Source organism: Acanthopagrus latus, chromosome 4 (assembly GCF_904848185.1).
Source record: "Acanthopagrus latus isolate v.2019 chromosome 4, fAcaLat1.1, whole genome shotgun sequence".
Lineage (NCBI taxonomy): Eukaryota > Metazoa > Chordata > Actinopteri > Spariformes > Sparidae > Acanthopagrus > Acanthopagrus latus.
Genome location: NC_051042.1, coordinates 22,444,221 through 22,469,014, shown reverse-complemented (window position 1 = coordinate 22,469,014; position 24,794 = coordinate 22,444,221). Strand labels below are relative to the sequence as shown.

Here is a 24,794-nt window from a genome sequence, read left to right as displayed (position 1 = left end):
CTGTATGTGTCTGTGTGTGTTTACATGTGAGTGAATACTGACCTGGTTTGGAATGTGGCACAGTTTTTATATGAACATATTCTATAAATACATCCAACAATGATATTAAAAATGTTTATGTATCACTGTTACACATTCCACAGCCTCTATGATCCTTATCATATTAATAATATATAGTAGCTGATATAAGAACATTTATGTATCTAGTGGATTTAAATATTTCCATCAAATACTGACACTGCTGTTTGGGTCACACCGGTTTCAACAGCAGTTTCATCAGTTATGAACCTCTTAATTTTGCATTATGGGTAATGCGACATTCACTCCTTGCTTATTTCAAAATACAGAGCGATAGAAGAAAATTCAGACTTTCAGCTGATTACTTTTAAGTTCATGACCATTGAAACAAGGTGACAGACACAGAGACACCAGTTCATTGTAAGCTTAGTTTGGCTCAGTAAAAAACAAAAAGAGTAAATAAATAGAATAGAATAATATTTGGAGTCGTGTTTCTGATTCCATCTCATGAAAATCTTTAAACTCAGAATTGATAGAAAAAATGTAGATCAATTTAAGTTTAACCTGTGTGAGTCCAGCACTGATGTCAATATATTTAGAAAGGCAACATCATTTTTTGTTTTGTTTTTTAATTAGTACCTTCGATGAACTGAACAAAGAAGGAAAGAGCAGTTGTTGAGTTTATGTACCAGACTTCTTTTTTTTTTTTTTATCCTGTTGGTCACATTACAAGGTTAAAAAAATAGATAAAATATCATTATGATCCTCCATATAAATTAACAATTGTCAATTGTCAAAATTCTCATTACAAACCATTTTATTACAGTCAGTTGTCAAGTGCTTGGAATTCATAGTATTCATAACAGACTATATTATCATTGTACAGATTACAAAACATATTGTTAAAATACTTGTTACAGGAGAGCTGCAACAATCAATCATTTAGTCAAGTTGCAACCTTTTTTCAGTCGATTGCTGACCATCCTGACACTCAGTCAACAGCCAACAAGAGAAAAAAAGAAGGGTCAGCAAGTACCAGGCTCGCTTCAGTTTAAGGTCTCCATGACCATTATGTGACCCTTGTTTGTTTTCACCCTCCATCTACTGACAATTTGATACTTGATAACAGTCCAGTGACATGCTGATAGCAACATCACAAACAGAAATTAGGACTGTTTTGATTTGATCAATTATTTCTCAAAACAGAATGTCATTATGTAATTCTTCATGAAAATAACTAATTTTCTTGTCTCATTCTGCAAAAACAGACTCTGTTGATAGACTGTGAGTACACCGGGTACACAAATTGCTCCAACTTTTCAAACATGTGTTGCAACAATGCCGGTAAATCCAATTGTCGGAAGGTATTATCCATTCATGTTCTGTCTACAGACTTAATTCTGTCTTGAAGATGGCAGTTCTGTTAAAACCACATTCCTTGCACTTGTGGATGAAACGTGACGAGGGTCTGACTGAAGGGTCTGAGGACATTCCTAGCTCTCAGTCACTATCAGCATTAACAGATCCCCTCCCACGTTCATATCTCTGCTCTTTCACAACGTGTTTGATCTACACGACACGGCCTCTAGCCAATCAGGACAGGACCAAATCCCTCTTATCCATAAACCATTACTCCCTATGTGCCCTCTCTGCCTGTACATTACAGTACAATGTGTTTCACACTCTGATCTCAAGCCTCTGGACAGTAATGAGGCTTCCTTAACTCACCTTCAGACTCTTCACTTACTGCATCCCCTTCAAAGATTTTAAGGCTTTCTTTTCACCAGTTGGAGAAGTAGTGACGCAGAGTGTCACGCAGCAATGTCTGTCGTCAAAATCCTGTGCTGTTTGCTGTTAACATATCACCTCAATGAGGCGAAGGAAACCAAAGGAAGCAGAGCAGGTGAGTGAAACGTCATGTTAAAATTATGCAATGAAGACATTTGCTGTGTCGGCATAACTGCCTGTATTTGTGTCCAGATGTTGACAGGTCAAAAGTTTGGTTATATTTACATAATTGGATTGGTGTGTCTGATGTCATCCTAGTGCAAAAGTTGAAAAAAATAAAATAAAATACAAGCCTCCCTAAATATATCTGTGCACCTCCCAATCAGCCGTCAGCTCAAATATCAGAAGCAACAAGTTATGCAATCAACATCCAGCTCCTGGTGACAGAGATTCAAAGCTTTGGCTTTAATCTCATGAAGCAAATTCTGTCTGAAGTTTATTCAGGCTTATGATATACAGTCACAATTATTTTTGTACCTGAAACTACATGGTGTGAAGTATTTACTTGTTTAAATTGGTTTTGTGCCTTAAACATTACCTCACATAAAAATATCAGAATGCTATATGTGTTAGAAAGATTAAACTGGGCTGACTTGATCCTGCACAGATTCTGAGTTATGAGTTTATCACATAAACTTCATCCTCTCCTCCAGAACTAAAAATAAACTTGTGTGGGTCTGAACAAAGACCAGCTGCTCAACATGTGTTTGTAAAGAAGCAGCTGTTTCATGTTTGAGCTGCGATAATATCTGCTGACTTCTTCATATCTTGTTTGATTGTTTGGTTTATTGGTTCCGGCAAAACTCCACTGATAACTCTCAGATTAGAAAAAAAAAAAAATCTTTTAAACAACTTAAATGCAAATCAAAAGCCCATTTTAATTGACTTGGTCACTGTATTCTGTAAGATGCATTCAATTCTGGCACTGTTCATATTTTGAATTGAATGGTGAATGAATCATTACACCACTGTACCTTGGCTGTTTCAGAATAGATAGTATGTATAATATTGACCCAGCTGCAGTCAAATTTGTGTACAGGACTGTATTCATCATTTGTCATTGTGTTTTTAAAAAAAAAAAAAAAATTGTGTTTGTTTGTTTGTTCATAACAAATATGAATCCCTTCTCCGGTTGGTTTAAGGAAATTCTTCACTGTAAAAACAACATGAACATCACTTCACAAATCAAATGATCATCTGAGACATGTAAAGTAAACTCTTGTGCTCTGTAACTAATGAGTGAGACTGTTTGTAATTGCTATACATGTTCAAATGAGTAAACAATCATAAAAGCGGAGACACGCCAAGTGAAATGTGGGATTTGATGATGATGATGATGGATTGATGGACTCGAATGTTTTCATCGTGGGTTTGATATCGGCGACAAGAGCTCATTGGAATGAGCGTTGAGGCGCCTGGGCTTCTGACGTCATTAACATCACAAGTAAATACACTGGACATGAACCAGTGACAACCCATGAAGGAAACATAATGATAGATTTCTTTGGAGGTGGATCTGTAAAGTTTACGAGATTTCTGAGGTTCCTGGGGCTGTGGTTTGAAACATGTTAAGTGAGGAGGAGTTTATATAAGAAATTACAAGAAGAGTCTGGCAGAGATTAATTTAATGGCCTGGCCTGTGAACTCTTATCTGTGTGCACACGCCAAAGAGGTCTGCATGACCTGGAAACACAACAGCTTTCACGTCCAAGTGTCCCTCAACAGAAAACAGCAGATAATTGCATCAATGCATGATTCAAAGCATTTCTTCTGCCCTGAGTGAACAGATGAAGTGAATGTTCTTGTGTTTGTTTCCAATAATTCACCTCAACGCATCCAATCCCGCAGTAAATCCTCTGATGAGTGATCACGAAGAACAAACAGATAACCGCTCTGCTCTTTGGTTTGCAGCGGACGCGGAGCAGAGGGGGGTCCTGAAGCCGCATGTCGGCAGCTCAGTCTTCGGCCTGTTTGTAGAAGGTGAGGAAAACTGCGTGCTGGACCCTCTGCAGCTGCACACTCTCACCTCCTGTGGCTTCAACAGCAGTAATCCCCTCATCATCATCACTCACGGGTGGTCGGTAAGGTCAACTTTTCTTCCACTTCACTGACTTGAACCACTGGATACAAAACATGGAGCAGTGAGGGGGGAGTTGCTGCAGGCGCCGTTTCAGAGTTTGTACATGGATAAAAAAAAATTTTAAAAACCCTGAGATGCAGTGAAGTAAACATGCAGGGAGATTTCCTGCAGAGGCTCTGAAGACCAGCGTGCCAAACACACATATCTGACAGCCAGTCTTGTCTTTTTCCTCAGGTGGATGGTTTGATGGAGAGCTGGGTGCACAGGTTAGCCACAGCCCTGAAGACACATCTAATAGACGTCAACGTGGTGATTACAGACTGGCTGCTCCTGGCTCACCAGCACTACCCCACAGCTGCACACAGCACCCGCACTGTTGGGAAAGACATAGCTCACTTGCTGCAGTCACTTCAGGTCAGGGGGGAATTTTCTCTACTGAAGGGAGCTGTTTAAATCTGTTGAATTATTCTATGCGTTAAATAGATTTAAGTTGTCAAAAATCTTCAAAATTCATGTTCCTGCCATAACAGGTACACTACCAGTTCCCGCTTAGAAGGGCTCATTTGATTGGCTACAGCCTTGGGGCTCACATCTCTGGATTTGCTGGAAGCTATCTGGAAGGTTCAGAGAAGATTGGAAGAATTACTGGTGGGTTTGGAGATAGTCGTGCTTTCCATATTCCCAGCCAAAAACAAGTTTGTTTTGGATTTAAAACATATTTATTCTGTGATCTGTGACAAACTGGTTCTTGGTTTGTATATCGTCCAGGTCTTGATCCAGCGGGGCCCCTGTTTGAAGGCATGTCTCCCACAGACAGACTGTCTCCCGATGATGCTGAATTTGTGGACGCCATCCACACCTTCACCCACGAACGTATGGGCCTCAGTGTGGGCATCAAGCAAGCCGTGGCACACTATGACTTTTACCCCAACGGAGGAGACTTCCAGCCAGGATGTGACCTGCAGAACATTTATGAGCACATAGCCCAGTACGGGCTCCTTGGTACGCTGAAGAACACACAGAACACACTGCAGTTAGCTAAATTATGAGGAAAGATTTATGTGCAAACTATATAATATAGTCATTCAGGGACCATAAAAGCTTCAACTGGCCACAACAGAAATAACATTAAATAAAAAAAAAAAAATTGCCCTGAGGTCGGGCTGGAGGAAATGTCTTGCAAACTGTAAATACAAAAAAGGTTTATCATCCAGGGACCATGAACATGCTCAGAAAAGTTCACAGAGTTTTACTTATTGTTTTACTTCTCATATTTCTTCTATATAAACAGAAAAATCTGGCACCATCATGGGCATCTTATGGAGATTACTTTGTCAGTATTTTACACATATTTGATAATCCATTAGCTGATGTTAGCACTAAACCTAGTCCTGTGTGTTTCACTTTCTGGCCTAAATAAATGTGTCCAAGATGTGCTCTGAGCTGAGATGTGCTTAGAATTGATTTTCACCTTTTCTACCATATGGCGTAACAGTAACCAATGGTAACGTTAGCCAGGAAATGGTTGAAAGCTAACTGTAGCAGTGGTCTGACGGTGGTGAACGGGTTATCAAATATGTTGTTTTACCTCGAAAAATACATTAGCGTTACTTCTCAGGCATGTCAGAGCTAATTTCTTTGTTTTTTATTATCTGGATGATTCTGAGATTGCAGAGAGTTCTTGTTCAGGAGTCAATCGCACATGTAATCCAGCTTTCTCATCCTCTTGCCTGCCTCCATTTACAGCCCTGGATCTGCGGAGAATGTGTGAAGCAGTGTGTTTTGCCGCCTAACCGCTCACTTGTGTGCCTCTTCCTCTGGCTATCATAACATTTCTTTTCTTAATTGGCCTTGCCACCTCAGATTACTGGTTTGGGATGAATATCTTGGGCGCCGATTCATCTTCTGCTTGTTGACAGTTTCTCTTTCTGCACTCGGGCAGATGAATTTAATTCCCCCTAGTTGAACACAAGTGGCTCTGGGATTTATGGTGCCTCTCAATCCAAAACACATCCGCATAATATGACAGCGAGAGCCACATTAAAGCATCTGTCATCCTCAGGAGTTAATTAGCAACATGTGCCTTCCTCCGCTCTGTCCGTCCCTCCGAGCTGAGCTGCCTCCAGGCTACAGGAGTCTGCTCAGAGGAAAAAGGCCTTCAGAGCAGAGCAGGATTAGACATAATGAGACGCCTTAAGGAGATCTGACAGGAGGACGGTCTGATAGATGTCAGGCTTTGGTGATAATGAAATCAATCCACAAATAATGGTCAGACACTGTGATTAAGGTACTAACCCAACCTCTCAATCCACGGGAGGATGTGTGGAAACGATCTCACGTCGTCTCAGGTTTTAAATGTTTGCCACTGCTTTACTTCCTCTGATAGGTTTCGAGCAGACGGTGAAATGTGCACATGAGCGGTCGGTGCATCTGTTCATTGACTCCCTGCTGAATGAAGACAAACAGAGCATGGCCTACAGGTGCAGCGACAACAGCGCCTTTGTCAAAGGCGTCTGTCTGGACTGTCGGAAGAATCGCTGCAACACGCTGGGCTACAATATCAGGAAGGTCCGCAGCGGCACCAGCAAGAGGCTGTACCTGAACACGCGGCCTCGGATGCCTTACAAACGTGCGTGGTTGTCTTTATCATTTCAAACAGGCTGAAGATACATTTTTATACGTGTATTGTCATCACGTGCTCAGTTTGTAGACCAACCACGTGGTCTCGACCGATCATTTGACACTGGCGCAGATAATCGCGCAGGTTGACACGTTCACTATCACGAATGTAGGCACTGAGGTTAAGTTTGAGTCAGTCCCACTTATACTTGTCCCTCTCACTGGGGCACAAATCGTGTATCAATCCACTGCTGAAAATAGTTCCCGATGAAAAGCACTGTTTACATGTTTGAATAGTGTTTGCTAAAAAAACAAACAAAAAAAAAACAAAACAAAACACAGTGCCCCGCTGTTTCAAGGCATTCTTAAAAGAGTTGAATTACATCTTTCTGACGACATTCACATCTTTACTAGAAAGTCTTTAGTGCCTCTACTGGTAGAAAAAAAACAAAAACAAAAAAAAAACACAATGCGCTGTACTCCGTGTTCAGCCCCAAGAAACCTGACCTGGGAACAGCAGTACAATTACTCAAGTACTGTATCTGAATATGCCTTTGCCTATTAATCTTGAGTATTCAATTTTCTGACTCTTTTTATTTTCATTCCACTATAAATCCCAAAATGTATTATTATGAATTTAGTTAAAAAAAGACTTTATTGATCCCCAACAGTAAAGTCACACACTGTGTAATTTTCCCCCCTGTAATTATACTTTGACGTTCATACTCAGTGATGGAACTATGTATATTTACACAGTATCTAATTACCGTTCTGAGGTACTTTCCATTTTGTGCTACTCCAGACTTCCACTCCACTAATATTGTACTTTGACTTCACTACATTTGTCTGATAACTGTTGGCACCAGTTACTTTAATTAATTATTAATTATTTTATTAATTAATAAATGTACTTTAACAGCAATTGGGTAAGACAAAATAAATTCTGATGATCTAAGAAAAATGGTGAATATCAGATCTGATAAATGGCCTGGTTGATAATCAGTCGACCCTAGTATACAGTACTACAGGTAAATATATGTGCAATTTACTTGTACTTTTGATAGTTAATTCCAAATAATATCAGATATTCTGAGACTTGTCTCAAGTACTATTAGCATGGTTGACTTTAACTTTCATCAAAGTAATATTTTAGCAATATATCTTTACTTTTACTCAGGTATGACTTTGGGGTACTTAAAAAAACACTGCTAATAGTATCAGCAGTGTATTAGCCTAATACACTTTTACATGTATTTCTACACTGTGTCACTTTTGCTGAAGCAAAATATCTGAGTACTTCCTTTGCCACTGGGCGACAGCGAGATAAAAAGGCAGAAAGCGATGCATTTATTATAATTTCAGTTCTTAAGGAATTGTAGCCCCACAAATGGCTTTACAGCATATATTACCTGTATGTAAAGTGTGAGTGGTAGTGGGTCTATGAATTCAACGTCACTCTATTTGCATTAATTAGATGAAAAAAGAAGAAGAAGTGGCATGCTGGCCCTCTTGTGCTGGCCGTCTGAGACCAGATTTGGTCAGACTGACAAACTGCAAAGACACACAGACAACAGACTGTGTCAGGTGGTTTATCTGACTCTGCTTCCTTCTCTGCAGTTCATCATTACCAGTTCAGGATCCAGTTTGTCAACCAGATGGAGAGCATTGAGCCCTCTCTCACCATCTCCCTCACTGGAACAAAGGAAGAGAGCGGCGACCTCCCCATCACAGTGTGAGTACTGTACCACCTCCCATCAGGCTTACATTACATCACATCCATGCCCAGCGTTCCCACTCTTTGACACATGCAATATGCAGCTGGGCTCTTAGCACTATAAAGAAAGAAGGCATGTTACAGAGAGCAGCTGACACACATGGAAACAACTGGGGCTGCTGCATGAAAGAGAACTATAAATGGGGATGGAGGAGTAAATAATTTAGTCAAGACACTATTCCCTGACAACTGTGTTATCATCCAATGTTCTGTGTATCAAAGCGCCTGAAGGGAAATCTCATGCGCTGTCCTGCTTTACTCATAGAACATCACAGCAGAGGATCTCTGCTCTGCAAAAAAAGAAATGTGACAGCCTGTTGCAGGATGTTCCCCGCAGTAATAATCTAACTCTGTTTATTTCTTTTTATGTCGTCTTTTTAACAGCCCTGAGACAATTTGGGGCAATAAAACGTTCACCTTCCTGATCACTCTGGACAAAGACTTGGGGGATCTGATGTTGCTCAAATTGCACTGGGAGGGATCGGCTATGTGGAAGAATGTGTGGAACCGGGTGCAGACCATTATCCCCTGGGGCAGCCAGAGGACGAAACCACTGCTGAGCGTGGGCAAGATCAGCGTCAAAGCAGGCGAGACGCAGGAGAGGTACAGCTCCATGTTCCAAAGCACCAGAGATGGAGAAATATCCAGATGTTTTTAAGCCAAATTATCTCTCTTAAATCTTACTTACTCATTGTTCACTGGAGTAAAAGTAGAAGTACTGTACTACAAGTAAAAGTCGTGCATTCAAAGTCTTTATACAGTGGCTGAGATGAGCCCCACTTGAACCACCTCCAACATTAGTGATAAAAACATTTATGTATCAAAACTTATTATCCACTTATACCCACTGGGACTGGACAGATATTCAGAAGCCTTTTTTTGTTTGTTTGTTTTAGTCTGGTTTTCTGAAACTAAAAGGATTAAACAGTTATTCCTGAATCCCTTTTAATACTACAGTGGACCTTTACACTCCTTCAAAATAACATATGCTGGAGAATAATGGTGGGATTTTCACTTGTTTCAGACTAAATAACAAACACTGAAAAACTCAACTACTTTGTGGTGTAATAATACTTCCTGCATGGAAAGACGAAGTAACTCTGAGTGCAGGACATTTACATGTAATGGAGCTTAAAAACATCTGGATACTGCTTGGTGGCTTCATTCATAATAATATGCAGCCCATTTCAACTCATTTACATACTGTTGGTAGTCAGATCTATCAACTGCAGACCAGTGTGAGCAGAGACACAAGTCACACAATTCGCACCAAAACTGTCGGCTACCTGGTCTTATTGGGGTAGTTTATTTTTATACAGAACTTGAATTAAATATGTTTGTATTACTACACAGAATATAATCAACAATACAACCACGTTTTCAATAATATCTTAGAAGCTGGTCATACATTAAACGTTAAATGCAAAAAGAAAAGACAGTTTTACTGCTGTGAGATGTACTGTAGTGCAGCAAAGGTATCGGCACAATAAAATGGAAATAATCAATTAAAGTACAAGTGAATAAAAGCTGTATTTAAGTACAGCAGATGAGTAGGCAGGAGGGGACATCAAGTTGAGTCAAAAGAAGCTTTACTCTATTAGTATTAGAGGATTGTTTACATTAGGTTATGAATCCTACCAACTATGTGAAATATAGACACACACATTCCATAAAGAAGAAATGTACTCATGCAGTAACATTTTGCTGTGTCCCATTCTTGTCAGCAGAAAAAAACCCTTCTGCTTCAACACAATTGCAGACTTTTAACGCCACCTAGTGGACTATTTCCCCCCCAGCACAGAAACTGACTCATTTATCATCATTCATCTGCTACACTTAACTGAGCGCACACTTTCTGTTTAACTTTGAACAACATTGTTTCTGTTCTCCAGGACATCTTTTTGTGCCATGACAGATGAGGGCCAACAAGTTGAAGTGTCGCAAGATAAAGTGTTCGTGCGCTGCAAAGAAGACACACAGAAACAGCGGAGAAGGAAGCACAACAGACTTGTGAGGGCGCCTTAAGTCCTTTCAGCAGACTGAAGATTGTCTGATGGACGACCCTGTGAGTTCACAACAACTCCTGAGAGTGAGGCTGTACAGATTCAGGGAGTAAATTAAGAATGATTCATTCTCTCAAAGAACTGGCACCGAAGAAATGCTGATAAAGTTTTTCAGGAGAATTGAATCCTGGGAAACTGAGGCTAGAGAACAACTAGCACCTATTGTAAACTTATATACATAGTTTAAATTTGATTATGTGGTAAAATTATAAATGCGTATTGCATATGACCTTTGTACCAGACACTTTGTTGACCAGAGCCACAGTGCAGTTTAAAGAACCGGACAGATGTACATTATGGTCTGTCTCTCAGGGGGATATAAACACCTGGCCATTTGCCAATGCAAACATTAACCAGACAGTGAACACGAAGTCAACGACCTTTTGATGACATTAGTGCCAAAGTATGTAAAGTTTTTTTTTCTTTAAGTCTTCTATATAAAATGATCAATCTCATCATTAAAAACCTGCATTACTCCTTTAAATCACATCATCTGCTAATCAAACTCAAACCAGAAACCAATAAATATGCACTCTGTTCTTTTCTATTCTTCTGTGTTTTCTTTTACACACACCCATGTACTGACAAACCAACTCATCACCAGAATGTCAAAGATGCTGTTGAAAAAGCTCAGACTGGCAACTCACAGTTACAGTTAACTCCTTCTGTACATTATAATAGAATTATAATCTGCAGCTAAAATGTCCAGCTGCTGTCCAGCAGTCAGCTTGAGAATCACAGCTCAAACAGTAAACACGGACATCTGGCAGAAACCTGTAAAGCAACATTATGTAGAAATCGTTATTTTGTGCGAGTTGGTCCCCCTCCCAAAGTTTCTGAGTTCAACACTGGTTTCATAAAAACAAATACCAGGTCTGTAGCTGTTTGACAGACATATTGTAGCTGCTGACTACACACAAACCTCAGTGCATCGTAACAATGTTTTGTGTTGAAAACTTGTATGTTGAAGTAAACGTCTATGTTGTGACACCATCCACCCTTTTACCAGACACTGTACCATCAACATGATTTAAGAGCTGTTATGTTAAAAAGTTACATAATGTTGCTTTAATAAATTACATTTTACAGTGCGTTTGATATTGCGTAAACATTAAAAAACAAAACATTTGATCAATTCTGGTTTATTAATGCATTTCAAGTAGTTCAAAAGAAATTATACTTCTGCACAATACCTTTGCAAATTTAGTCAGATTTTAAGTAAGCAGAACAGAAAACAGAACACAAAAAAGGTAAACAAACAAACAAAAAAAAAAAACAGACCATTGAAGACACTGTATAAAACACAGGACACATTAAAATCAGACAGTAGTTTTGAATCTATGCCATTTTGGATTCTTTGTTTACATCAATTACACTTCAGTGCACATTTGCTCAACATCATAGCAACACATGTGAAAGAAAAAAAGAAAGAAAGAAAGAAAGAAACCCTCCCAGAGAGTATCATTAACCCCAAACACCCCACTTCTTACCATACAAACAAAAAGATACAAGAATGATTCAGCAAAGCAGCTCTCTCTCTTTCTCTTGCGCTCTCTCATACACACACACACAAAGCTTTAAAACTTGCCAAAGCTAATGAAAAATATACGTTTGGCTCCGACCCAAGCACTACCAGTAGCACCGAAAAAAAAAAAAAACCCCACAAAGAAAATCAGTAGAAGAAGCCACAGAGGATTGCATTGTTTTCTGTTCAGAAATGTTGCTGTACCACATCGACATGAGCGAACACAGGAGAATTTTCCATGTACCTTTACAGGAGGAAACATTGAAGGCATTTCTCTGTGACGAGGCTTGATTTTGAGCTCTGTGATACACTGCATAGAATCAATCCGATGGATAACACAATATCCTCAAAACAACACTGAGCTGCGGCTGTGCATGTTGCAGCTCTTCTGCAAGGGTAAGAAAAAAATAGTCCGTCTTTTCTCCACCAAGGTGTTCTCTCCTAAAAGAATTGTAAGAAACTATAAATATATATATATATTTTTTATATTTTGCCAGTAACTCAGCTCTGAGCAGTCTGCACTCTCATCCGTCTGTCAGCGAAGTTGACCTAAATTTAAACTCAAGGTAAGCCGAATTATCTCTGGGTGATAATATAATATTACACAAAGTAAATGCTAATAATAAACTTTCAAACAAGCTGATTATATTTAAATGGTCACACATTGGTCTATATAGTTGTATATCAATCATCACTTATGTTTCCCGTATTTATCAGACATTGCCAAGCCCTATACCACACCATTTCCAGTACAAAGCTTTCAGGTTCAGTGGTCCAGTCTGATAACAGTGTTTGGTTAAACTACCACCTCATGCGTTTTTTTCAGTCTTAGTACAGATCACTGACACAAGCTCATCAACTTCATTCACACTGCTCTGAGTAGGCACATTTTCGATGCAATTAAAGAAATCAAGAGGGTGTAATGAGGGTGACAAAGTTCCTTGACAAACTCCTGATCATTACAAAAAGAAAGGACAGGACAGAACAGCGGCAGGTGGCTGACACAGTGATTGTTCACTCTGGTAAATGTCTGTAAACAGCAACAAAGCAACAATAAAATTAGAAGCTATAGTTTTCCCTCGACTGATTAAATTCTACAACAATATACAAATAATCTGAACTGCAAGTAAAATCAATAAAAGCTAAATTCCACAATCACATTTCAACCAGAAACATTCATGTGGCTGTGGAGGCCCAGAGGAAATAACTGCCTTTAAGTGGTTTTAACAGATTACTTAAACAACTGCCAGTGTGTGAAATACAAAAAAAAAAGAGGACAGAACACAGACGAAAATATGCGCAGGACAATCACACCAGGACGCTTCTTTTCTATCATAACTTCTCATAAAGTCTTCTTTGTCCACATTAAACACATTCTTCTATGTGATTTCACTATTATTTCTGAATGTAAAAGACGTACACGTGTCATGTGTCACAAATCAGTGCCAAAGCAACAAGTCAGCCATAACAGAATAAGTGTGATACAATCAGGTTGACAATTAAGCTACTCTCTCATCGCTCATTACAGCCGCAGCCTCTGTGTAAACGCAGCTGCAAAACCACGTCACACAGAGAAACACACATATCCAGATAAGCAACCTCTTCTCCACAGCCCCACATCTGATACTATAGTCTTATTTATATACATTCTTTTCATACGGCTAATGTGAACTCTCCTGTTCAGGCTTCAGCCAGGAGGGACTTCACCCTGAAATACACATGCAGCTATCTTTTCCACTCAAAACACTTGTTTTCTGTTGTTTTATTAATCCTGAGAAAGTGAATTAAAAACGTGAATAGTAATTTGTCAAACAGAAAATCAATTCCATTTGAAACACTGAAAAAAAAACCCCTTACTGTGAAATCTGTACAATTGCACGCTGACAGAAAACATGTATGCTTTAGAAATTAAGAGCTTCAACTGTTGATGGTGCTTTTGACTTAAAACAACCTAATTAAATTGGCAAAAAATATGTTTTCCCTCCAACTCAGCTCCTCAATGTTGTTTGTGATTGGCAAGAAAAACCCCATGTCACCTGCAGTCCTGCTTTCATGCTGAAGATGGCAGCACTTCAGAGAGGAAGAATATGAAAGAAAAAGGTAGCATTGATGGAGGACAGAGGAAGCCAACTCTAACACACAGCTGCTTCTCTCTCCTCCAGTCTGGTAAAAAAAAAAAAAAAGCATTCAAAGATTAAGACCACATAACAGAGATCAGTGAATTTCTCCTCCTGTCCCTCTTCTGAAAAGTTATTCGTTTCCTATAAAGCTGTGTGAACCACTGCTAATCTGGCTCTCAGAGCAGAGGTGCCAAGTGAGTTTGTTAGGCCCAGGAAAGAAAAAAAACCCCTCAGGCTTTTTGTCCAGTGAAATCGATCCAGTTTCAAGTTCTTTGAATTTTGCAATAGTTGGTAAAGGTAACTCTTTGGAGAGAAGTGCTCCTATTGTAGGCACTAGGAAGAGCCAAGGTGCAGAGCAGCCCAGTGTCTCAGCGTCTCATCTGTCCCATTTGATAGTCCTCTCTGTGCTGACGGTGGTGGCGCTGGGCCTGTAACTGCTGGCTTTGGTGCTGTGGTCTTCTCCTTTTCATTGTACCTACAGGACATTGACAGAAAGAAAAGGATATGGATGCAGTGTTTTAGAAAGGCGTCCACAGCACAAAAGATTTGGCAAACACAGTAATATCATGTGAAAGCTAGATACCCAGTTCTCCTGATCGACAGTAGCAAGACTCTTATAACCTGCCTCATTATTCTCTAGTCTTTTTTACAAATGAAAATATTAACAATAGATTATGTTGCAAGTTTAAAAAGAAAAAAGAAATCATGAAAAATATTCGTAGACTGCCTGCCAGAATTCATCTCAGTCTGTTTTATTCAAATGATCAGCTCGTCATCAAGCTCTGCTGAAGCCTGATGACGACATATTCCACCAAATCAGGTGTGGTGAGGCAGGAAACATCGAAATGTGCAGGAGAGAGGACCCCAAGGAACCTTAAAAAGACTTGAGGGTCACGTTGTTCTTTCATTCTCTGGAGGTGTTTCTTCATTAGAACTCATTGGCATAGATATGTTGTGTTTTAACCTGTTTCTACATCCATCTTCCATAGACTTCAATACAGCTGTCACCACAGTCTTGCACCCAAGACTCATGACGTAATGACCGTTCCTTCTCTTTCAGGTACGTTGAGAGCCCACAGGAACAGGATTGAAAAACACTTATCTAAGTCATCTTATCCAACAACTCCATTCCAAAAAGGTTGTAACGCTTTGCAATGCTTAAATAAAAACAGAATGCATTTTTTACAACGATCCCTCAAACACTTACGACAAAGATATGTGATGAGGGCAGGATATTTTCCAGATTAACAATAAACTTCTATTGACTAAAATGAATGCAGGGCGCTGAAACATTCCACAACGGTTTGATGTAAATATGAACATCTGCATCTTTGATGTACTGTACCTGGCAGTGGCTTTGGTGGGGGGAGTTTGGGATTGCTGCTGGGGGTGTGGACGCTGCAGATTTTGATGAAGCCGGCCATTAGCATAATGAGAGCGATGCCCATCAACAGCACTGCCCACCAGTGAGCCTGGAAAACAAAGGGTGATATTAAAGAATGACTTAATACAGGCCAGAAAACGCAACAGAAATAGTTTCATGTGCGTTTGTGACATTGTGTTGACAGCGCTTCACAACAGGTCATTTCCTTGACTGACACACTCACCACTATCCACTCGGCAATGTTTTCGTAGAGCTCTGCATTGAAGATGGCTTTCTTAAGTCTCGCCAGAGGCCCGTCGGCGTCCACCAGACGACACCTCATAAAGACGTCACAATAACCCTTAAAGTCGTTGCAGGGTGAGCCGGGTTGCAGCGTCGTGACCGTCTTGTTGAAAAATTTGGCCCATTTGTCGGAGCCAGAGCTGCTGCAGGTGTTGGGGTTCACTGTGAGCAGAAGGAGAAGGAATTACTCTTGAGGTACTGACAATATTCCAGCTCAATAACTCAAAAGTAAAAGTAACAGACACTGATGTCATATATTACAGAATTAAGGCTTAATGTTACTACTGCGTGTGTTTGCAGCCTGCCACTCACTTTTCTCCATGCAGCACACGTGGCACAGCTCTGCTGCCTCGTCCGTGCCATCTTTGCCATCTTTGCTGGCACAGGTGCACACCTCCAGACCATACTTCTCACAAATAGAACCGGAGCATACCTGGTCCAAACAAGCGGGTTGCAGACATAAAAACACTTTAAATACAAACACAAGCCCAAAAACTGCACAAACCAGACACGGAACTAAAGAGCAGGAAGGTGACTTAAAATAACATACCCCACTGAGGCAGACTTGTGTTTCTGAATGGCAGGAGGTGAAGTTTGCCTTTGGTTCTGAGGTGGGACAAAGAGCAGTGGCTCCATTGCACTTGCCCTCTAGGGCACACTCGGACTCCGGTCTGCATCGGTCATCTGCGCCTTTGAAAGTACACTCTTTTGTGCAACATGGTCCTTGGCTGGGACTGTGGAATTAAGAATTATAAATATGCAATCAAAAATGTCCCACTGACAACAATGTTTAATACTTTCACAAATCACAGGACGGTGCTGTAAAGGCATGCACATCACATCTGACCTGCAGATTTTGCCAGGTTGGAGTTTACACTTCTTGCCCTCTCCTTCATTGGCACTGTAGCAGCAGGGGTCTTTACACTGATCACTGTAGCCGCAGTCACACTCCTCTCCAGTTTCCACAAGTCCATTACCACAGATAGGCTGGCCGGACTCTATACACACAGACACACCAGCATGAAGATGGGAGCTCTCTCTAACACACAGACAGGAACAACTGAGTTCATAAAAGAGAACTTACCGACAAAACAATCATCTCTCTTTTTCAACAGAACAGCACTTATGTTGCGGATGCTGCAGAGGGAGAACTTGTTATTGTTGAGCTTGTCCCCTGATGTGGCTCTGGCGTACATGATATAGTTGCCCTGCTCCTTCTTCTCTTGCAACTTAGACTCTCCAGGGGTGCATTCGGTCCCGGAATCATGCTGTAAAACAGGACAAAGGGCAAAGAGACTGAAGAGACAGTTTGCATACAATATGCTGTACAGCTTGGCAAGAGAAAGAAGTTTACTGGCAAAGACCAGTGTTTCAAATCATAACACTTACAGGGGAGCCAAAGTTGTGCCCGACCTCATGAGCAAAGGTGATGTGTGACACTTTGGGAGGGACATGGGAGGCGTAATTCTGCACAGTGATAATGCCAGTGTTCAGGGACTTCCTCTTCCCATCAGAGTAGAGTTTGCTCTTTTCACAGATCCCGCCTGAGCTTCCTGTTGCATGAGATTAAGAAATATAGGATAAGAATGGAATATTGTGCTACTCACTGGAAATGGATTCATCAGCTTCACAAACATGTTTGTTGCTGCGGAGAAAGGAAACGTTAGCTTAAGTTATTCTTCTATACCATATCGACCAATGTATCAGCCAGGTCTCTGCAGTGTCAGTTTAACCATAAATCCAGAAACATATTGGTCTTCATTTATAAGTCAAGTCTAAAATGAGTTTTTTCCCAGCCTGACAAACACAGGCCAACTGCATCAGCAGAAGAAAAGGTGACAGCTTGCAATGGAAAATCATTCTTTTTCCAAACTACTGTAGACTGTGGTCTTAATATTCCTAATTTTGGCCATCATTCTTATTAGTTACCTTAACACATTCATGTGGTCCTAGTCCTCATCCTAGTAAATAAAGGCTGGCCCTCAATCATAATATTAAAATGCATTTACATGATTTTACACAAAAGAATACCATATACTACCATGGTCAAGCATTCTAAAGTGGTGAATACAAAGGTGTGACAGCTAGCTGTCTTTTTCTGTACTTTAAATCATCTAAAAATGAAAATGCCTAAAACAAGCATCCATTTGAATAGCACAACAAAAGACACTTGCAAACACCGTGAACAATAAGCATGCCTGCACTGCTGCAGCTGCTTTTTCCATAATCCATAAACCCAGTCATAAGGAGGCAGCTTCTACTCGTGCAGAAACATGAGACCAAACCACTTACAGTGAAAACACAACGCGTCCATTATGTGCAAGTATACATGAGTCTGCCTGCACATTAAATGTTTGTTTATTGCATATATGTATCTGTGTGTGCTTGTGTAGCTCCTCCACTGAAGCCACTTATATCTCAACACCAACTGGTCACATGAAATAGGATCCATATTAGATGTGCTTGACCAGTATCCCTGATGGCCGTTTGTTCCAGTCTCCCTTTGTTCAAACAATCAGCCCGCTGCTAGCTACAACCTATCTCCTCTCCATCTCTTATACTCAATCGATCCTTTTAGCTTACAGCGTTCCTAATTTGCCCGTATTGATCGTCTGTGTTTGTTGCTGTATTCGTCACGTTGAGATGGTGGTGTCTGAACTTATTCCAATGAAAGAGAACCCTTTATAACTATCATTCATGCATGCATGGTGTGTCTGTGAGGAAAGATGCAGTTTAAATGAGGACAGGCAGAGGCGTTCCAATTGGACCACATCAAAAATACATATGATTCTGTAATAGACCTATTTTCTCAAAAGTATTAGATATACTAGTATTCAGATATTCAATTAAAAATACAATAAATGCTCCTATGTGTAGATTGCAATAGTTTGTTAGTATAATTTATGACATAAAGCATCTGAATACGTTCAATTACACCCTCATATCAACCAGCTGACATATTCTAAAATCATGATAGCATTATAGGTGTGTACATCTGCTCTATTTGCCACATTTCCACCTTGTTCCATATCAGGAGATAAATATATTTTAAGACCAACACAGTGACTTTCAAAGACTCCTGTACCATTGTGCAAAAAAATAAGCCGATTGATAATGACCAAATCATAAATGCTTTTTAATCACTGTGACAGAGTGTTCTCATTTCTTCTACATCCTCTGACCATAATGTTTGAGTTTTAAGATAAATCACTCTGGAACCCTCTTTTTGCACAGAAAATAATATTTAAGTTTACGCTTTTGTACGGTATACTGGATAGCGGCCAGAATTAGTTCATGGACCTATCGATGTGATCGATTACATAAATATGTTGATTTATGTAATGTGCATCGACAGGGAGGATGTAAGTAATATTTTGTTTGCCGACAGACGAAACTGCTATGTTGTTATGCTACTGGCATATTAGTCCTACTAGTGATTGTTTGTCCTCATGGACGGATGAAAAATAACACTAATCAACCAGGATGAGGCAGATCATTGCTGTGTTTTAAACTGGGGGACAAGACAGACCTGAAGTGAAAGTGAAACAGAGAGATGTCTGTTGTGCTCCCTGTGTAGTATTTATCCACGTTAAATAACATGCCTGCCTGATCTCCAACTTATGTGATTGGCAACTGCACTGTGGAGTCTGGCTGCATTTGACTATCAGTTGAGACGGTTTAAACTTTTCGCGGTCCTAGATGTGTTGCACTCACAAAATTTAATAAAAAGCCAATTCCTATATAATACTGCTTTTACAAAATCACAGATGAAAAATGTGTACTATTCTGCCAGAAGTCAGTGTCGTAAATAGGAGGAATATTTTTCAACTGAAATAAGTCTTTGTGTTTGAAAGCACCGACCCAGCTAAAATGTCTCTCACCAAAGGAGGAAGTCATTATCAGGGTTGTGCGTGTGTTTGTGTTATGGTTGTGTTGTGTACCAACCTGAAGGAGCACCAACCCAAGCCAAACCAAGAACCCCATCATCAAAGTCTCGATCAGTGAAGACATAGGCGAGGCAGTAATCGTCGTGGTTTTGTTCAGAGTTGAGCTCCAAAAACTTCTCCACTCCGATGTTGGAAAAGCGGAAAGGGTTGTTTTTTACAGTTTCATCACTGGTGGTATTTATCTGAAGAAATAAGAGTTCAACAGTTATGGACCAGAAGTGACAAAGGAGAGAGACCCCCACAATACAGAGAGACCCTGTAGAAACTAAAAAGACTTTGGCGAAGAAAATTCTGGCAGCCTGATCCTTTTCAGGTCAGTTGTTGTATAAACTGGTTCTGCACTCAAAGTGGCAACTGACATTCAATTGACCAGAGGTTAGAAGCAAACTCACTGTGAGCAAACAACTCACCCTGATCCTTTTAACCATGAAGCTGATGTTTCTGATGCCCAGGAAGTCTGTGCCCTGGTAAATGGAGTCAATGGCCTTCACGTGGCTGGAGATCTGAAGAGAAAGTCATCATTCAGACAACTCATGATAGCTAGTTTCTGGAGAATGATGGTGAAAGGATGATTCTGTTGCCTGATGACATTATCTGCTAATCAGGCCTTTAGTTAAAGATATGTCATATATCTGAGTTGTAGGTGCCAGCAAATATGTTCAATCAGCTTCTGTATGCATGTGACCGTACCTGTGCAATGACAGCCTCTCTTGTACCATAGTATTTGAAGAAGAGGTGGTCGGTCTGGATGAAGAGTTGACACGTATTTTTCTCCTTAGCCGCTGCCCTCTTTTTCCTCAGTATAACAGGACCGTAGGAGCTCTCCTCTTCCAACGCACTGCTCACCCCCTGTACAAAAACAACAACAGTCAGCATGAAGAAAAGGGAGATGGAGCGGGGAAGGCATAGTCGCCAGAAACTGAGGAGAGTAAAATAGATGCCCAACTCTATCCCCAGCCAAATTAAATTAATTAATTAAATACAGATTTGATTATAGTAAGCTTTTTTTCTCTTTTTTTTGCAAGCCTTTATAACAATAGTTAAGTACTGTCGGAATGGTGAATTCACCCATCGTTAGGAAGAAAAAGACTCTCTTCATTTGTCCTGAAGAGTATTTAAAGCTCTTAGTGTGACTTCATCATGGCTACTAATCAAGTGTAAGACTGAAAGCATTTACACCTTTGCTAAAAAAAATACACTTGCTCTCACTGTTAGTGTGAGGTGGGATAGATAAGCGACACAATCTTTTTTAATCTCTTTGTCCATCTGTGTGTTTAATTATGAGCTGCAAGGAGGGGGAGGGGCTTTGTTGTGATGCTGGCAGTGGCACTTACTTTGACGGGCTCCTCTTCCACTCCAGATGTCTGGTACTTCCTCATCCTGTCAAACACTGAGTGGTCAGCGCAGCCGCCCTCTGAGCCATACTTATGAGGATAATCTGGTAGATAGGGAGTAGAAGATAAGGGAATGGTTGAGAAGAGCTTACACTGAACCATGGACCTCTTTGAAATCATGTTTAGCAGGGCTGAAGTGTGAGTCTTGGTGCTGCGTTAAAAAAAAAAAAAAACGAAGTGGGAGTGATATGGATTTTCTCTCCACACATCAGAGTTCCTCTATTTCCTTTAAATCAGTCAACTGAGCAGAAAAAGTTATTACACTTGATTTTCCTCCACTGATTGAAACAATTGCTTCTCTGCTTAACCCAGACATTTTCCATTTTACAGCAGCTGTGTAATAGTGCTCTCCCCAAGCTAATACACACTTCAATGACATTCTGCTGCATTGAATTTTAAAGGGCAAATGGGATGGGCCTTTAAACAAAGTCTGTGTACAATATGAATAGAGTTTCCGGTGTTTTTGGTCACAAGTTCAGATCATGAATCTTACTCGACTAGACTTGAGTCTTGAATGGAAGTCTTGGCACTTCACTTGCCTTAACTAAATGTTCCACTGGATTTGACACAATCCGTTACTTGACTTGCCCCAGAAAAATTACTTCAGACTTGAGACTTGGACCAAACTGCATTTAAACTAATTGGTTACTAAAAAAATAATCGGCAATTGTTGGTTGGAGCACTACAAACAACGCTACATCTGCTAGATAACATGACCATCTGGCTCTAGCAGCTGTCTTTCCTGGATCACAAAAACAAGATGGGATCAATCTCACGATATACAATCACCGCCTCTGCTGATAGTCACAACACAGCAGTTCAACACCGGCCACACCCATACATGAATCCCACATCAAATAATTTAGAGGTCACAGTGATAAAGCAGTCTCAGATAAAGAAGGTATGAACAAACATATCGGGGAAGAGTAATATAGCATGTTCATTTTTAGCTTGTTTAACATGAAAACTAAAAAGGTTAAAAGAGGATTATAGCACTAGTCGTTTCAGGTTTTTGCTCATAGTCAAAGTAAATGGCTAATTTCAGCCATGCGGTATTTTGCCCTTATAAGCCTTATAAGGGTCACTGTCCAAAGTGCCATGATAATGAACAATGCAGACAGTGTGCCAAGGCATCTTTATTGAACACAACACAAGATTACACCTGTGACACTGGTAATTTGATTTATTTGATCATAGTGTGTGTTGTGTTGGCATACAAAATAGGTTTTCAAAAAGATAAACTAATCTGAAGATGGAATATTTTTTAGCTGGGTCTACAAATCAGTGCGTTCTAATGATGTTGGCTTCAATCAAACTGTTAAAAACTAATGACTCACTTGCCTCTGAGCTGCTTGCATTTGCAAAACTTTTGATCCCAGCCTGAAGTCTCACAGCCACTGCTGGCCATTCACAAAAGAGAACAGTACGGTGCTGTTTACTGAACTGACTGCACACACACTGAAACAGCGCATTCAACCTCTGACAATGCATTTTCAATTTTTTTCTGAGAAAGCCTTCTTTGTCCTGACAGTGAATGCCATCTCATTCAACTGCTAATCGGAAGGCCCTTGCAATTTGGACAGAAAATTAAAAAGGTGAGAAAAGCCAAGAGAAATGGGGACTTTTTTTGCCTTCACAAACATCAGTCAAATGTGTAACCATGAACCTGTGGTAAACTTTGGAAAACAAACCATGCACCCAAGTTCTATAAGGGCCGACCCCACCCACAGTCAGCAGCGATAAGGGTTGCTGTGGAGATACAGAGCAGGAATTAAGGCCAAAGGATGTACAAACATCTTCATCTTTCATTTTAGCTCATTTCAACCCGCAACCTTTTGTTCCATCTAACCAGCTTCTTCTCTGTCACTGCTGACAGAATTACATGCTCCTGCTGTGGGCGGATGACTTCAACAGATCACAAACCACTGCTGGGGCTTCTCAATGCTTGCTTTTGTTAATATCAAATTTTCAAATCGGTTTCAAATGCATTAAACATTTGCTTAAATTACCTTCAGCCATTCAAAAGAACCCCCTCATGTCTGTCTGTTTATGCGTGTGTGTGTGTGTGTGTGTGTGTGGTATTACTCATCCCGAAGCCAGGGTGGGTTTCATACCAGACTCTCTTCCACTCATGCAATGAGTGGGCTGGAATCATGAGTGTCACATAACTAGCTCATCTCACTGATGTTTCTACTCATGCAGTGTTTGTTTTACTGTGTGCGCTGACACCCCCACCTCGCCTGTCAGAAACCTCCTCAAAACATTTGAGTTTTCTGTTCTTCTTGAGGAAACAATTGGGGCCTGAAGCAGGCAGTTTCTTAATCGAGCATCGGTTGGTTGTAGTCTGACTTTTGAAATGACTCTGAGTCATGCGCCCACACATTGTCATGCTGCTCTACTGCTTCCACAATAAATGTTGACCACCTTGACCACGGCCAAGGACCCAGAGCCAAATCCTGCTGCTACCAGTCTGCCAAACATAACTTTCTCTCCAAGCTCTTCAGGCTGGTCTATTAACTGCTTGACCCCAAGCCCCTTACTTCACAACACTTGCACACATCACAGTTTTATTATTTTAGCATAATAAGGCGTTCATGTCAAATATCGACATCGGCTCGAACTGAATATTTGTATGTAAAAGCTAGCTTCCTGTAGAATTAAAAAGTAATGGGGGGCAGCAAATCACCGGAGTAGCTTTGTTGGTGCTTTCGGCAATATCGCCTCAAAATGTGTTTAAATAATAGTGTCAAAATTATTGCATCTTCACATTCTATTGATAATTTCAGTCCACTTTTAATTATTATTATTTTTTTTTTTAACAACAAAAATCTTACAAATTGCACCTTTAATAATATGTCAATCCTGTCATGGGAAATAAGATGGAACTTTTTTTTTCTTTCTTTAGTTTTTTTTGTTGTCCTGATATACAAGTATCAGAATATCGAACAAAATGAAGTTATGTGTACATCAGAAAAAATGTAATACTCCGCATCCCTAAAAATCTTAAACTCTCTTCTTTTGTTAATACATTCCTACAAAGATGCTTTTGAGAAGGCTACTGTTAAAAGTACTACAACCAACAGACCACATGTCAAAAATATATCTAAAAATAAGTGAGTGACAACATTTCCCTTCACGTACATTCTGGAGCTGCCCTAGACCTCACAACACCCTTCAGTGATGCACACGCAATGGCAGATACTTACTGATATCGTCTTCGTGATAGATGATGGAGTGGAAGGGCACATCCTTGTCCTTAAGGTACCTCTCCGAGGGCTCAACATAGTATGTCCCTTGGTGGGTTTTAATGAAGCCCTCAAAGCGTCCATCAACCACAGAGCCGTGGGTCAGTGTGCCCTTTTCACCTGAAACACAGAACACCGTGAGGATGAGCAGGCGCCGAAAAAACATCCTTTTCTGTATCTTTATTTCCCACACACACCAATCACAACAGAAAAGCCTCGTTTTTTTCTGTGCTCATTTGAACTCTGCTGGAGACGGGCAGCAGGAAGATTTCCAGGAAGGGTGTGGAAAAAGAACGGAAGGAAGAAACTGATGAAAGCTAACAGTAAGTCCTGTGTGTGATGGACTGTCTCGTGAAAACACTGGACAAAAATTGACTTTAAATTTCTCTCTCTCTCACTCACATACAGTATCATACAGTGCACATAAAAATATGTTAGATAAAAACATGGTCACTTGGTTTAAATGTTTGAGACATTGTTAAAGAGATGATGTAAGATATACTGCAGAGTGATACATATAGTACAATGAGAAGGGATTCAGACGTTTAATTCAAT

General features: G+C 40.2%; 2 protein-coding genes across 3 annotated transcripts in view; one reads left to right on the top strand and one right to left on the bottom strand.

Moving 5' to 3' along the window:
- Window positions 1-1,642: 1,642 nt before the first annotated feature.
- lipca (lipase, hepatic a) lies at window positions 1,643-11,743 on the top strand. The gene is made up of 9 exons (XM_037095092.1): window positions 1,643-1,921; window positions 3,718-3,887; window positions 4,121-4,300; window positions 4,417-4,534; window positions 4,655-4,888; window positions 6,273-6,515; window positions 8,123-8,237; window positions 8,664-8,882; window positions 10,172-11,743. The coding sequence occupies exons 1-9, from the start codon at window positions 1,840-1,842 to the stop codon at window positions 10,302-10,304; spliced, it is 1,494 nt and encodes a 497-aa protein (XP_036950987.1). The 5' UTR covers window positions 1,643-1,839; the 3' UTR covers window positions 10,305-11,743.
- The window catches only part of adam10a (ADAM metallopeptidase domain 10a), a 26,056-nt gene continuing 12,730 nt past the window's right edge, over window positions 11,469-24,794 (bottom strand). Inside the window, exons 4-16 of one of the 2 annotated variants that reach the window (XM_037095089.1) lie at window positions 24,201-24,359; window positions 20,935-21,038; window positions 20,291-20,449; window positions 20,011-20,103; window positions 19,599-19,782; window positions 17,043-17,206; window positions 16,738-16,921; window positions 16,501-16,651; window positions 16,204-16,387; window positions 15,966-16,086; window positions 15,595-15,815; window positions 15,333-15,459; window positions 11,469-14,462 (exon numbers count right to left, since the gene is read on the bottom strand). In XM_037095089.1, the coding sequence (XP_036950984.1) occupies window positions 14,356-14,462; window positions 15,333-15,459; window positions 15,595-15,815; window positions 15,966-16,086; window positions 16,204-16,387; window positions 16,501-16,651; window positions 16,738-16,921; window positions 17,043-17,206; window positions 19,599-19,782; window positions 20,011-20,103; window positions 20,291-20,449; window positions 20,935-21,038; window positions 24,201-24,359 (1,958 nt within the window). In that variant the 3' untranslated portion in view covers window positions 11,469-14,355. The remainder of the gene's footprint in view (window positions 14,463-15,332; window positions 15,460-15,594; window positions 15,816-15,965; window positions 16,087-16,203; window positions 16,388-16,500; window positions 16,652-16,737; window positions 16,922-17,042; window positions 17,207-19,598; window positions 19,783-20,010; window positions 20,104-20,290; window positions 20,450-20,934; window positions 21,039-24,200; window positions 24,360-24,794) is intronic. The other variant, XM_037095091.1, reaches the window with a different exon arrangement.